At 52.3% G+C, this 14,030-nt stretch overlaps 1 protein-coding gene and 1 long non-coding RNA gene across 3 annotated transcripts; one reads left to right on the plus strand and one right to left on the minus strand.

Annotated features, from left to right (window-relative positions):
* Nucleotides 1-1,838: 1,838 nt before the first annotated feature.
* UBE2B (ubiquitin conjugating enzyme E2 B) lies at nt 1,839-12,488 on the minus strand. Of its 2 annotated transcripts, none has more exons than XM_064162203.1 (6): nt 12,354-12,488; nt 9,023-9,103; nt 7,890-7,915; nt 5,917-6,006; nt 4,312-4,400; nt 1,839-3,048 (listed from the first exon to the last, which is right to left on the minus strand). In XM_064162203.1, the coding sequence occupies exons 1-6, from the start codon at nt 12,395-12,397 to the stop codon at nt 2,920-2,922; spliced, it is 459 nt and encodes a 152-aa protein (XP_064018273.1). In that variant the 5' UTR covers nt 12,398-12,488; the 3' UTR covers nt 1,839-2,919. The 2 variants fall into 2 exon arrangements, with proteins under 2 accessions (XP_064018273.1, XP_064018274.1); XM_064162204.1 differs by lacking the exon at nt 12,354-12,488 and adding an exon at nt 11,908-11,981.
* A 399-nt stretch (nt 12,489-12,887) lies between these two features.
* On the plus strand, nt 12,888-13,324 carry LOC135185443 (uncharacterized). Its single transcript, XR_010306483.1, has 2 exons — nt 12,888-13,057; nt 13,152-13,324. It is a non-coding gene; the product is annotated as an uncharacterized LOC135185443 (long non-coding RNA).
* Nucleotides 13,325-14,030: the final 706 nt, after the last annotated feature.

Raw genomic sequence — 14,030 nt, forward strand, 5'->3', positions numbered from 1 at the left:
AGGGAGCTATAAACCCAAATTCTCTGTATCCACCAGTACTTCCTTAATTACTCCCACTGCCCCAGCAAGCTCGGTGTATTACACTTCCTGATCAATTAAAACATGAAGCATCCCAGTACACTGTTTAAGAAACTAACTGCACCACTGTTCATCTCGACTGTCCTGTGCTCTCCCAACTTGTTCTAATTGAGCTTCTTTGTCCTTCCATCTCACCACGCTCCTGTTCTCTGCCGCACGAAGACGGAACCGCCAGCATCTGCTTTTGTGTTGCCCGTAACGCTCTTCGCCCCTTGTTTTGCCGACAGAGAGCTCCTGGGATGCCCTCCAGCACCGTGTTCAGGGCGCCCTCGCCCTCTCCCGAGGGACAGGTGGGTGACCCCTAAGCTACAACCTCCGGGTGCCAAACCAGCCCCCGCACTGGTGCCCAAGCGAAGCCTCTGCGGGCGGCCCCTCGGAGGCCACAGCTCCGCTGTACTCGGCTATCGCAGCTCGTCAGACGCAGCTCCTCGGGGCCTTCCCGGGGTTTCCCGCAGCTTGGGCTTCCTCGCAGCTCGCCTGAACGGCTCCGTCCACCGCGCCGCGGGCGCCACAGACGGCGGCTGGCTCGGGGCGCGGCTCACCGCCCGGACGCGCCTGCGCGACCCGGCCCCGGCTGCTCCCGGGCAGAGCGGACGCGGGGGGGGCTGCACCTTCCGGTGCCTGCGGAGCCCGGCTCCGCTGCCGCCCCGGCGGCCGCGGGGGAGCCCTGCGGACGGACAGCGTGTCCGTCTCCGCAGAGCTGCTCCGTGCTGCAGTCCCAGGCCCGCAGCGGGTTAAGGGACGTGCCGAGGTGCCAAGGCTGCAGCACAAGCCGCGAGCAGCGGCGGGAGAACCGGGGTGCTTCTGCCAGCTCAGGAGAGACCTTCTCGCTCTCTGCAGCTCCCTGGAAGAATGCAGCCAGGTGGGGGTTGGTCTGTTCTCCCTCGTGAAGAGTTGCAGAACGGGAGGAAATGGCCACAAGTTGTGCCAGGGGAGCTATAGGTTGGGTGTCGGGAACAGTTTCTCTCCAGAACGGTTGTCAATCCCTTGAACAGGCTGCACAGAGCAGTGGTGGAGACCCCGACCCTGCTGTGCAGATGTGGTGCTGTGGGACACGGTTTGGTGGTGACCCGGCAGTGCTGGGTTAATGACTGGACTTGATCTGAATGTCCTCCTTCAGTCAAAATGATTCTCTGATTCTTTTTCAAGGGAGCTGAACTTCTGCTAGGGCCACCCCTGGGCGGCCCCCAGCCAGGCAGGCCCAGTCCGGAGCTAAGTTCAGGTGCTCTCAGACACAGGAGTTTCCAATATTATCTTTGTTAACTAAAGCCTTTGCACCAGTGCTGGTTTCACCAGCTGTTGCTGTAATTCCATCATCAGCAAAAATTCAATTGGATCCTTCTGGGTTTCTGTTAATAATTACCTGTAGATGGAAGAACTGTTAAATACTCAGGCTCAGGGGAAGCAAACCGACTGAGACTGCAGTTCAGTATTGCTTAGCACCAGTGTTTCAGAGCCTTTGCATGCTAAGGTTATCTAAGGTAGAGCCATTTTGCTCCACAAGCCACTAACCCAGAATGGTTAATATTCTGTCTGTGTTTTCTAAATTTAATGGTGCTGCTCCCATAAAAGCAAGCAGGTGCAAGGTGTAAGTGGATCTCTCTGTGTCACTGCATCAACTGAGATCAATGTTCAGTAATGACTATGGCAAACACTCATTTCCACATTCAACTTCCACTGCTGTTCAGGCAACGCTGGACTGTATCTTGGGGTGGAATTTTGGGGTAATCCTGGCTGGAATGATGACAAAGGGATTACAATTGTACTGCTGGGAGAAAAAGAGGACTTGATCTTTACTGTAGCCATCAAGCTTGGTTTACAGAACACAAGCAAGAAATGACCACATTAACATTTACAACCCCAAACGTCTTTAAGCCCAGCAGGTTATGCGGATGTGGAGCCTCTGTCATACAGACCTGACCCCATGGTCCACAGCCAAATGTTACAGTAACTCCATTCACTCTGCACGGCTCCTTCTCTTGGTGCTCAAGGCCTTCCCTTACCCCCAAGGGAAACTAACGGGACACCTCTTTAATGATCAGAAGCTGTCTTACAGCATCAGCAAGTGAATACAGGACAGGTTCAGATGGCATTTCACAGCTTGGTAAACCAGAATCTCCCTGAAAAGTCACTACAATAGGTGCTGACGGTGCCTGGCCCTCAGCCAGATCCCCTTGCCACTCTGCTGCTGCTGCTCTAAGCGGGACAGGAAGCAGAAGTTACATGGTTTTCCCATTTGTGAGCTGGCAGCTACCAATACTCCTCTTCCTCATACAAGTGAGGACACACAGGCTGATGTGAAGCTCTGGTGAAGCGCAGATGTCCAGTGAAGACTTGGTGAAGCACATGGTACAACGTACCAAGAGGACAGACAGACGGAAAAGGAGCCCTTGGACGAGGGTGAGAGCAGGGTGTCTTGCGCTCAGGCTATGTATTTAACACTTGTACAGGAAATATTTATATATAAAAACTTTTAAGTGCTTTTCCTCCAATTTAAAAATCTAAAGAATTCAAAAATAAGGCATTCGATATCTGAAAAAGTACAGATTTACAAAACGTGTCTGTCCCATCAGGAGACCTCCACACCAACATCAGACATTGGGAAACAAAAATACAAACAGGATATCTTACAAACCCAGGGAGCAATAACTTAGTTCATACCATGCAATCAGAAGGATGTTAACCAAGACACACGAGCTTTGCAGTTTCCTAGACTGGGCTGGATTTGGTTTGCAACGGCTGTTTGCTTCTGCAAATTCTTAGGCCTGTGGCACTGGAACTCCTTGGCAGCCTCTCTACAGGGGGGAGGTCGGACACGGGGAGCGAGGACCATGGCAGCTGTTAGGAGTCGTTCCAGCTCTGCTCCACGATGGCTGACACTCTCTTCTCATACTCTCGCTTGTTCTCCTGGTAGAGCTGTGCTGCCTGGCTGTTCGCTGGGCTGTTGGGATTAGGTTCATCTAGCAGTGACTGTAAATAGAGAACACAAAATGTGAGGCAAAACAAGGACACCAACTGACAGCTTCCCACTTGTGTGTTCCAGGAGGCAGGCGGGACTGAGAGGAGCTCAGTTTAAAAAACCCCAATAGTTCAGCTCCTGGCGAGGCACCACAGTGACGCTGCTGAGCCCCAAGTTATGCACTGCATAAGCAGCAGCACTGCTGAGCTCACCAGCCCAGCAGACACGTGGCCCTGTGTGCCACTTAGTGCTACAATGCAAATTGATTATTTGCCTCCTACAAAACTTCACTGTAGAAAAATAAAATCAGTCATTGAGGAGCCAAGAAAGTGTAGGTTTTCTCCCTTGCTGTGCCAAGTCATTTCTCCTTTTTCTACATGAAGCAGGTCTCAGCAGCACGGTCTCCCTGAGGGCTTCACAGGGCACAGCATCACAGCAAGGGTTACTGTCAAACACCAGGCACAGCTCTGTACCTGATCTTCACTAAAAGCGAGTGAAAAGGAATCCAAACCAAGAACTGTTTTCCTGTAAAATGTATCTAATGGCAGTTCTGTAGCTCATGTTGTTTTGTAGTAATTCTATAGGTTAGCACTTCAGCTTTTATTTGATCTCAAAAACTGCTGCTTAGCTCGCAAGTATTTCACCATCTCTGCCAGAGTTAAGACGACAGGGAGAGGTGGTGCTGAGGAACGTGGTTCAGCATCAGGCTTGGTAGAATTAGGGAATGGTTGGCTGAGGGAGCTGGGGGTGCTCAGCCTGGAGTAAAGAAGACTCCAGGGGGACCTTAGAGCTGCCTTCCAGTAGTTGAAGGGATCCTACAGGAAGGCAGCAAGGGGACTTTTCCTGAGAGTGTCTAGAGACAGGCCAAGGAGGAATGGTTTGAAGCTCAGGGAGAGCAGGGTTAGACTGGAGTTAAGGAAGAAGTTCTTCAGTATGAGGGTGGTGAGATTCTGGAATGGATTGCTCAGGGAAGTTGTGGATGTCCCATCCCTGGAGGTGTCCAAGGCCAGGTTGAATGGGACCTTGAGCAGCTGAGCCTAGTTGAGGTGTCCCTGCCCATAGCTGGGAGGCTGAAGCAGATGAGCTCTGGAGGTCCATTGCAACCTGAGCTGTTCTAAGATTCTATGATTTAAAAGGTCTTTCCCAGCTCAATTCTAGGTTTCCATGATTTTATTCAAGTCACCCTAGAGGTACCTGCTATCCCCGGCCCAGGGCTGTGTCTTCTGAAGCAGATTAATAACACCTTAACTAGCTGTTAAGACAGATGCAGTTACCTGGATTGAAGTTAAAATAGAGGAGACGTCGTATGTTGGGCTCCAGCGGTTCTGCAGGATATCTAAGCATATGCTGCCATCTGCATAGACTGCAAACACAACAGACAGCACTTAAAACCACTGCAAATGGTTTACCCTTGGCTCATTACATGCTGCTTCAGGCAGTCGCTGCTCCAGCTCAGCCTGGGCTCGCACCAGTGCTTTAGGCAATCCGACAGCAGCCACATCTCATCACCTCCTGTGGTCTGACGCCTTGCATTTTGAAGGAGGTGTGACTGGAAGCAACAGAACACTTCAGGGGAAAAGAAAGAAGGCCTAAAGATTCTGCTCTCAACACAGGGACTGGCAGACTGCTCCCTGCTCCTTCGGTGGGACTGCTCCATATCCACAGAGGAAAGGTATCAAGACACCAACTGACAACGGAATCCACTTGCAGTCATCAGGTGCTGAGCAGAAGGAGTCCCTGTCCAGTTCTCACACTCTGCAGTCAGCAGACACACCGAGGCAGACAACAGAACATACTGCAAAGTGTGCCAGAAATCCCACTGCTGTCTGGATACCTATTAGTAGGCTTCCTAGAGCCTGTCTGACGTGGAGACTTGCCACTCAAACTCCCGTGCTCTTGTCTTCTGGGTTGCTCCTGCCAGTAAAGCCCAACGAAGGACAAAAGCTCTGGCAAAGGCACAGGGTTACATGACAGATCATGAGTCAGATGGCTCTGCTTAAAGTCACAGAGCTGAAGCCAAGGTCAGCCTCTGTTCCAAGAGGGCTCAAGCTACAAGAGATACTGGAACAGGCTTGTGCTTTCTTCCCTGAAGAGCTGTCAAGCCCCAGAGCAGGCTGCCCAGGGCAGCAGTGGACTCCTCATCCCTGCAGGGACTGAAAAGCCCTGGAGATGTAGTGCTGAGGAACATGGCTTAGTGGTGACCTGGCAGTGCTGGACTTTATGATCTTAAGGACCTCTTTCCACCAAAGTGACTCTCCAATTCCAGCCCCAGACTCAGTCAATACCAGTCTTTGCCACAGAGAGGCTTGGAACAGCAAAAGGCACAGTGTGAGTTTCCTGCATGCAAGAAGAGCTAAGTAAGAGCTACCAAGTTCTGGAACAGAAGCCACAGCACTGTCTCTCATAAGGCTGCCTCATCACTAAGTATGGGTCAACCTCCTTCTCCCCTACACCTGTGCAGTCACACCCTCTCCCCTCTGCTGGCACCAGTTGGCACAGTGACCGAAGTGAGGGCATGGACTGGGCTGAAATCTCAGCTAACAGAGACAAATGACATTTGGCTCCAGGATGTGGCTGCACATCCATGATTGCTGTCAAATGGAAGTGGGCAGGAATCCACAGTCAGAACTGCCTCTTGAAGCCAACCTAGGCACAGCTGCTGCCAGGCTTTGCTGCTGCAGCTCTGTATCCATTAAGGAAAGACAGAGCTGCTTCCTAACAGCATCAGAACTCTGAATTTTTCATCAGGCACTTGCTGCCCTAGACTTCTACTTGGGAAGTGGAGATGAGAGATGGAGAGCTGTTAAGCGTCCTGGAGCTTGGCAGACTAGATAACCACATCGTAATATTTAATGACTACGTAAAAATGATTTACTCACCATTTGGATGGAACATTTTTGACAAAAACCTAACAGTTGGAGGCTTATTTGGATATTCTTCTGAAAATTCTATGACTAGTTTAAAGGTACCTGTTCAAACAAAGATAAAGAGAGTCAGGTAACAGCACAAGAACATGGACAAGCTCATTTCTGTGCTCAACAATCAGTACTTCTTTTCTCCAGTCAGTGTCCCGGGTTTGGGCTGACCCCTCCCCCGGGAAGAAAATTCACAACACAAACCCCCCTTCTTTTTTGAAAGTCAGGGAAAGATGAAATTGTATTTTCTTATAGTATAACAATGTAAAGAGAGATAGGAAGGAAGGAAGGAAGGAAGGAAGGAAGGAAGGAAGGAAGGAAGGAAGGAAGGAAGGAAGGAAGGAAGGAAGGAAGGAAGGAAGGAAGGAAGGAAGGAAGGAAGGAAGGAAGGAAGGGAAAAAAAAACAATACAATAACCTTAGGGGAGATGGGGGAGGGGTCAAGCGGTGGCGAAGCAGCAGAAGCAGCAGTAGCCAAAACAGCAGACGGGGAAGATAGGCGAAGCTGCAGCAGCCGAAGCCAGCGGGAGAAGGGGGAGAACAAACTGTGCTTCTAGACATTAAGTTCTTGATGCTCCAATGAAATTATATTAATTTATCTATTGTTGCCATTTATGTGGCCTATCCCTGGAATGTTCATTTCTCCCCTATGTCTGAGCTAGAGGATCAGCTCAAACGGCCACAGTCAGCTAGACCAAGGCTGTTTCCTGTCCATGTATTTCAGTTGATAGTGGAGTTGCACAAGTACCACTGATTGACCAGAACAAACCCAGCAGCAGCTGGGTAGAAGCTTGGAGCCCCACTGCACGCATGGCAAAGGCAGCTGGATCCAACAGGATTATCCCCCTGCCTTCCCTCTCTGCTGTAACCCAACAAGCTGGTTCCTTGGACTTTGGTGACTTGAAGGCAATTCATTAAGGCGGCACCATGGTGCCAGCAGGGAACTGATGGAATTTCCTAGCCAGCAGCCTCAGCTTTTGGAACTCCTGACTGATTCACTGAGAACCTCTACTGAACAGGGACTAATTTACAGCAATTCCTCCAACCCGACCCAGTGGAAAACCCCTCTGCTGCCAGAGGCACTGTAATTACCAAACTCATTGTTCCTCACAGGCCTTGGGGAGGTCCCTCGCACACCATCTGCCCTGTTTGTGTACACATTGGCTCTTCCCTGCTTCTGCAGGAGTTCTGCATTCAGAGCCACTCCAGACTGTTCACCCGTTCTTCATCAGGAGAATGGAGATGAATCAAGCATGCCTCTGAGAGCAGAGAAGCAAGCTGCCTTGCTGGGCTCAGCTCTGCAGAGGTGACAGCACATCTGGCAGCACCAGCCCAGCCTTCCCCAGCAGCACCCTAACCTGCCTTCTGCATCTGTTCCCAGGTTCCATCAGGTAACATCTCTTGCTTTTGGAAGCAGAACAATGTGAACACAACCAAATTGTGCTGGCCAACAATGCCACATTGTTAGTGTGGGACAATGACACAGGGAAGCAGGCACAACAGAAACACAGCAGCTTCCACCTCAACATATGGAACAGCAGCTCCAGAGGGCATCTGCTCAATGCTTAGCAAGACCTGAAGGGTGGGATCAAAGGGATGGGGCCAGACTCTTGTCAGTGTTGCCCAGGGACAGGACAAGGGGCAATGGACACAAATTGGAACCCAGAGGTTCCAGTTGAATAGAAGGAGAAACTGATTTGGTGTGAGGGTGCTGGAGCACTGAAGCAGGCTGCCCAGAGAGGCTGTGAAGTCTATGGAGAGATTCCAACTCCCTCAGCCATCGTGCTCCTGGGCAAGCTGCTGTGGGTGCCCTGCTTTAGCAGGGGGTTGGACTTGATGATCTCCAGAGGTCACTTCCAGTCCCCAGCATGCTGGGATTCTGTGTCATACTGGCAATGTTGATCAGGGTGACAGAAGATACAAAAGTTAGCAGCTTACCATCTTCAAAAGGTGTTCCCTCTGGCCTGAAAGGTTTGAAAAATAAACTCCAGTTAAAAAGCATCATCACCTACTTCTAGGCAGGAACAATACATTTCTGGCTCCTCACTCTCCCCAAGACATAAGTCAAGGCAATAATTTAAGAATTTAGAGCAGCAGTCAGATGCAACCTCTGGAAGCTCTGCCATATCTAAGACACTTTCCCATACTCAATCTGCAAGTTGAGATCTCTACTTGATCATCACTGACAGGCTGTTCAGCCTGCAGAAGGCTCCAGGGAGACCTTAGAGCAGCCTTCCAGTATTTGAAAGGGGCTATGGGAGAGCTGGAGAGAGACATTTTGCAAAGGCATGGAGTGACAGGACGAGTGCTAATGGTTCACACTGGAAGAAAATGGATTTAAATTAGACATTGGGAAGAAAATTTCCATGAGGATGGTGATGCACTGGAACAGGTTGCCCAGAGAAGCTGCGGAGGCTATAGTCTTGGAAGTGTTCAAAGCCAGGTTGGATGTGGCCTTGAACAAACTGGTCTAGTAGGAGATGCCTCTGCCCATGACAGGAAGGTTGGAGCTGGATAATCCTGAAGATCCTTTCCAACCCAATCCATTCTGTGATTCCAGGACCACTCCAAACAACCCATGTGCCATTATGTGACTGGAATGGAATTAATGAGCACATTACTAGCAAGAACACTTCAGCTTTATGGAAAGATCCTCTGCCAGTTCCTGATCTGTAGGATATGTAACACAACTTCCTTGACAGAACCTGTACCTTACTCCACTGGGAATCAATCCAACTCCTGCCAACACATCCGGATTTAATGGCCAAGAACATGTGGCTCTCATGTGCTCTGAAGAGGACACTTGCTTTCTCCCAGACCATCCCCTACACAGTCTAACCTATTTATGGAGCCATGTGCAAGCTTTATTCAGTACAAATATGAACAGTTTGAATTCTTCTTTCTATTCATTCTCTGTCACCTCTAGAAAGCAGTTGTACCACAACAGCATGCTAGGTCACTTTTTGCTGATTTTCATCTACATGAAATAGGAGAGTAACTAAAAACAACTCCCAGGGTTTGTTATATTTAGCCCTTTGATACAGATTTTTATAGCTATTCAAAACTCTTACCCAAATATAACTGCATTCCACTGCATGATATTATTCTCAGATGGTGCACCACTGACACCCACAGGAGGGTCTTCCTGCAACCTAGGAATTGCAAACACATCATGACAAGAATGAGACAGATGAAACCCTTCCACCCGCAAGTACAGCTTAAGAGCAGTGTCCGGAGTTTGTGAGAAGACACAGCAGTCCCTGCAGGTCACCACGACTGCAGAAGACAAAGTCACAAGATGACACACATCAAGGCTTCCTCACGTCTCGCACCAGCAGCCTACTACAGCCCAGGAGGGCAGATGAAGCGTGCAGGGAGCAAAGCACTGACTCCATGGGAGACCTCAAGCGCTGAGTGCAGCTGGGGTTTACACGTGAAACAGGGAAGAGCAATTGCTGCTGGCTGCCACAACATGGGAGCAAGCAAATCGCAGCCAGGAGCAGGAGCTGAAACCCAGGTGGTGACACTGGCAGAGCAGCCTGGCCGGGGCTCAGCACCGGGTCCTCCAGCGGCACTTTCCCTGCGCTCCAGAGCCGCCTGCACAACGCGGCCACATTTGGTCTGAGCCCCCTTGCCTGCAGAGCTGACTGCTGGAGAAGCGAGCGAGGGGAAAGCCTGCCTGCTGCTCCGCCTCAGCAAACGTGCTCATCTCTAAAGCAGTCCTGCAAGCTCTTACAGTTATTTTTAGTTCTTTAAGCCTGGGACTAGAGAAGAGCATGCTACTGAAGGCCACAGACTTAGAATCACAGAATGGGTTGGTCTGAAAGGCACCTTAAAGATCATCCAGTTCCAACCCCCTGCCTTGGGCCGCAACACCTCCCACTAGCCTAGGGAGGCTTAAGGCCCCATCCAATCTGACTTTAAACACTCCCAGAGTTGGAGCCTCCACAACTTCTCTAGGCGACTGGGAACAGACAGATACATAATGCAGCCAAAGAACAGGGTCCTGATACTCTCCTTCTGCCAACCCCCCCCTTTCTGCCTAAGTAAACTTTAGGCCCTGACCAGCAGTTTGCCTGCTCAGCCCCCTTCAATGACAGCTCCTATCCACCCCACATATTCACCTTTGGAGTTACGCAAGAATCAAATGGCTGCACTTGGTTCAAAAGCAGGTCTTTGGTGTTAACACGAGGTTTCATCATATCAGTGTGCTTAAGAAGCTGCCAACAAAAGCCCTGTGGATCAAGGGACAAATTCAGCCTAAACCTTGGTGCACAAATGCAGATGGGCGACCACACTGGGCAATGATGTTGTCCTATGAACAGCCCAGAAGCAGAGCTTGCTCTGTTTGCAGCCTCAGATCCCCTTGGGACTCAGTGTTTACGTCCTTGCTCTCTCAGCACACACAGTTCAGACAACCTGGTATCAGCAGCATGAGCCACCTTCTATTTTGGTCAGGCAGAGCAGGAACTGGCTTCTCCCCACGAGAATGCCCTGACAAAGGCATCTGAGGATGGCTTTGAGTTTCAGATCAGTTTAAAGCTCCGGTGCACCCTGCTGCCAGAGGGGCCTGCTACTGAAAGGTTGTGGCAGGCATGGGAAAGTCAGACTGACCCAAACAAGGCCTGGTAATGTTTAACAGCTAGAGAAGGTTTTGTGTGCATAACTCCTTTTCTAATGGAATAAAAAAAATATTAACTTCTTTTTCTGTTGATTTAGTCAAACAAGACTGTTGGTTTAATCAAAATCTGTCAAACTGTTCTCTCTTTGCTGCTCTTGACAATCAGAGTCTGCCAAAGGAGCTCAGTGAAGGGAATCAGAGTTCACAGCCCACACTCTGCTCTTTCAGACTGAGGTATCAGTACCACGAGGTTATAAAATCCTAAGAAAACCCACGTCTGATGGCAACCCTAAAAAATTACCTAGTTCCTCACCCTGGAAAAAAGTACTGGGTCATGTCATCTGTGCAAGTAACACAATAAAAAGACCGAATATCCTGTTTTGATTACAACAGGAATCAAGCAACACCCACTCTGCAAACACCAACACCCAGCTCCAGCAAGAGAGGCTGGTTGGCTCCACACCTCAAAACTGTCCAGCCCTTGTAGGTTCATCAGTTTCCCACACTGCGTTTACCGGCAGTCCCAGTGAGCAACCACAACACACATCGACTGTCGGCTGGTGTGCTTGCAGGTCCTGGTGCAGCACAGCTATGCTAAAAAAAGAGACACTATCAAAGCTGACTCACCACCAACATATGAGCGAGACCGGCCCAGAGAAACCACCCTGCAGAGCTTACCGAGGACCCCCCCCCCGTTCCTCCACACTACGTCTGTTTACATGTCAGATTGGAAAGAAATCATTCTAAGAGTTTGTGGTGCCGGCATTAACATTTAAAAGAGTGCCACTAATAACTGCTTCTGCAGCAGTTTGTATGCATTAAACAAGAGGCTCCTCATGACTGAAAACTTTAGATGGAGTTGCTTGTGCTTACAAACATTAAAGGGTGCTCTGGGCTTTGTTACACGCAGGCAAATGAAGCGTCTGCCAGTTCTCTGTGCCTCGTTTTCAGATGCCTATTCCGAATCGTACTTATTTTCGGAGAGACCGTCAGCCCTTCGGGCCTCAAAGGCATCTCAATTCTGCCCGGTCTGTTCGGAACCTGAGCCAAACACCTTCGGTGCGAGGCAACGGAGGGGCTGCGGGAAGCACGGCACAAACGTAGCCTGGGCCAGCCCTGCACCTTCCAGGACACGGGCACCCCTAAGACACCCACACCTCACCCCGACACCCGGCCCGCTAGCCCGCAGCTGCCCCCCGGCAGGGCGCCGCTCCCGGAGGCTGCCCGTTTCGAAGGCACCGCTGCAACTTTTATCCTCAGACGCCCCCACCCGTCGGCGCCCGACCGAGCGGTGCAAACAAAGCCGGCCCTGCCCGCCGGTACCCCCCCGCTCACCCCCGGAGCGGCCTCCCCGGAGGGGTCCGCGCGGCGCCTCCCACGCCCTGTCTCCTGGGAGTGACGCGAACAGGCCCAGCCGCGGGCTCGCAGCACGCTCCTGCCCAGCGCCCTCAGCGGGAACGAGCCGGGAAAGGGGGCTCCGTGCCAGCCATGGTGCCCAGCACAAAGCAGCGGGGCTGAAGGGGCGGCCCGGGACACGCCGCTTCCGCGCAGCCCACCGCGGCCTCTCGTAGTGCCGCTGCCCGAGGCCCCTCTCCTCTCCCGGGAACAGCCCGGCAGTGGGAGCCCGACCCTGCGAACAGGCGACCCAGGCCCGCAGACAGGCGTCTCTACCCGGGCAGCAGTGCTTCCCCTGCTGCCAGGCCGGCGTCGTCCCCCGGTTGGGGTTGCTCCTCCGGTGGAATCGGAGGTGCGCCGGCGGAGGGAGCGTTGTTCCCACTCACCTCTTGAAGTCGCGCATCAGCCTGCGCCGCGCCGGGGTGGACATGATCGCCGCGAAGAAAAGAGTCCGTGCCTCAGCGCCACCGCCTCCCTCCGCCGCCTGCACAAACAACCCGCAATGGCGTCTCCCTCCGCGGGGGGCGGGGCCACGGGCGGCGCGGGGCGGGGAGCAGGGAGCGGGCCGGGACCATGGCAGCGGGAGGGGGGCGGCTGGGACCGGGACCATGGCAGCGGGAGGGGGGCGGCTGGGACCGGGACCATGGCAGCGGGAGGGGGGCGGCTGGGACCGGGACCATGGCAGCGGGCGGGGGGCGGCTGGGACCGGGACCATGGCAGCGGGAGGGGGGCGGCTGGGACCGGGACCATGGCAGCGGGAGGGGGGCGGCTGGGACAGGGACCATGACAGCGGGAGGGGGGCGGCTGGGACCGGGACCATGACAGCGGGAGGGGGGCGGCTGGGAAAGGGACCATGACAGCGAGAGGGGAGCGGCTGGGAAAGGGACCATGACAGCGAGAGGGGAGCGGCTGGGAAAGGGACCATGACAGCGGGAGGGGGGCGGCTGGGAAAGGGACCATGACAGCGGGAGGGGGGCGGCTGGGAAGGGGACGCAGGCAGCCCGGGGGCTGAGATGGGCACAGCGAACTGAAACTGCATCGCATCAGCACAACGGCATATGGAGAGAGTGAGAAGGCGCCTGAGAAACGTGTTTGTACCCAACGGGCCTTTGCTGTGAGCGGGGGTAGTGCGGAGCCGGGGACGTGCCGTTAATTATTTCTTTTTAATCCCATTACTCTAGCAGTCTTCGCAGATCTCTTCGAAGTCATGACCCAATTCTTAGTGGAGCCTTGGAAGCTAGCCTCAGCGCTTGAATTTGTGTGACTGCTCTCGTTTTTCTTCCAGACTACTTTAAGGAGGTCAAAATATCCTAAGACTCATAAGAAAGTGACAGAAATAAACATTGTCGTCATCTTCTGCCCCTTTCTTTTGCTTCCAGCTGTACCTATGCTGGTAAAGAGCACCGGTCCCGGGTTTAATTTAGCACAAAGCTGCTGTCTGCCAAAGGTTGTGCAAAGCCGTGCTGCAACAGCCCCATTGACGCGGGTTATGTCAGGCACGGAGCTACCTGAGCGCTGCTACCTCACTCAGATCAGGACGTACCCTGCATGGACCGAAAGCTTCTTAATACATCGTGCCACCACAGTGGAAAATATTCAGACATAAACATGGGAATTCATGTAAAGGCTGACACTGCAAGGGAGCAAGCCTTCCACAGAGCCTTGGTGATAAGAGCTGATTTATTCCTCAGGCACCGAAACATTGCTCCCTCCACCAATGAGAAACGGCTCCGCCGAGCAATCCTCCTCCTGTCACACAGGCGTCTCGATTTACAGTCCTAGTTTATATTTAGCTCTAGCTAATTGGTAAGGGAGAAGACAGACTGCAGAGAACAAGTGTAAACTTGGACCCGTATAAATAATCAGTTTAACCGCAGTCATTATTTCACCGTTCCGTTGGGCAGCTGCCCAGGCTGGGCAGTGACAGCCTGGTTACTTGAGCCTTTGCAGAGTGGAGAGATATCCCTTGGCTACCTCAGGTCTATTTATTCATTTATGCAAGTGCCGGAGCAGGGAGGTGCCAGCTCTGCCTCTGGGGGCAGCAGCCCAGCACTGCTGAACGC

The sequence above is a fragment of the Pogoniulus pusillus genome, chromosome 22, assembly GCF_015220805.1.
Source record: "Pogoniulus pusillus isolate bPogPus1 chromosome 22, bPogPus1.pri, whole genome shotgun sequence".
NCBI lineage: Eukaryota > Metazoa > Chordata > Aves > Piciformes > Lybiidae > Pogoniulus > Pogoniulus pusillus.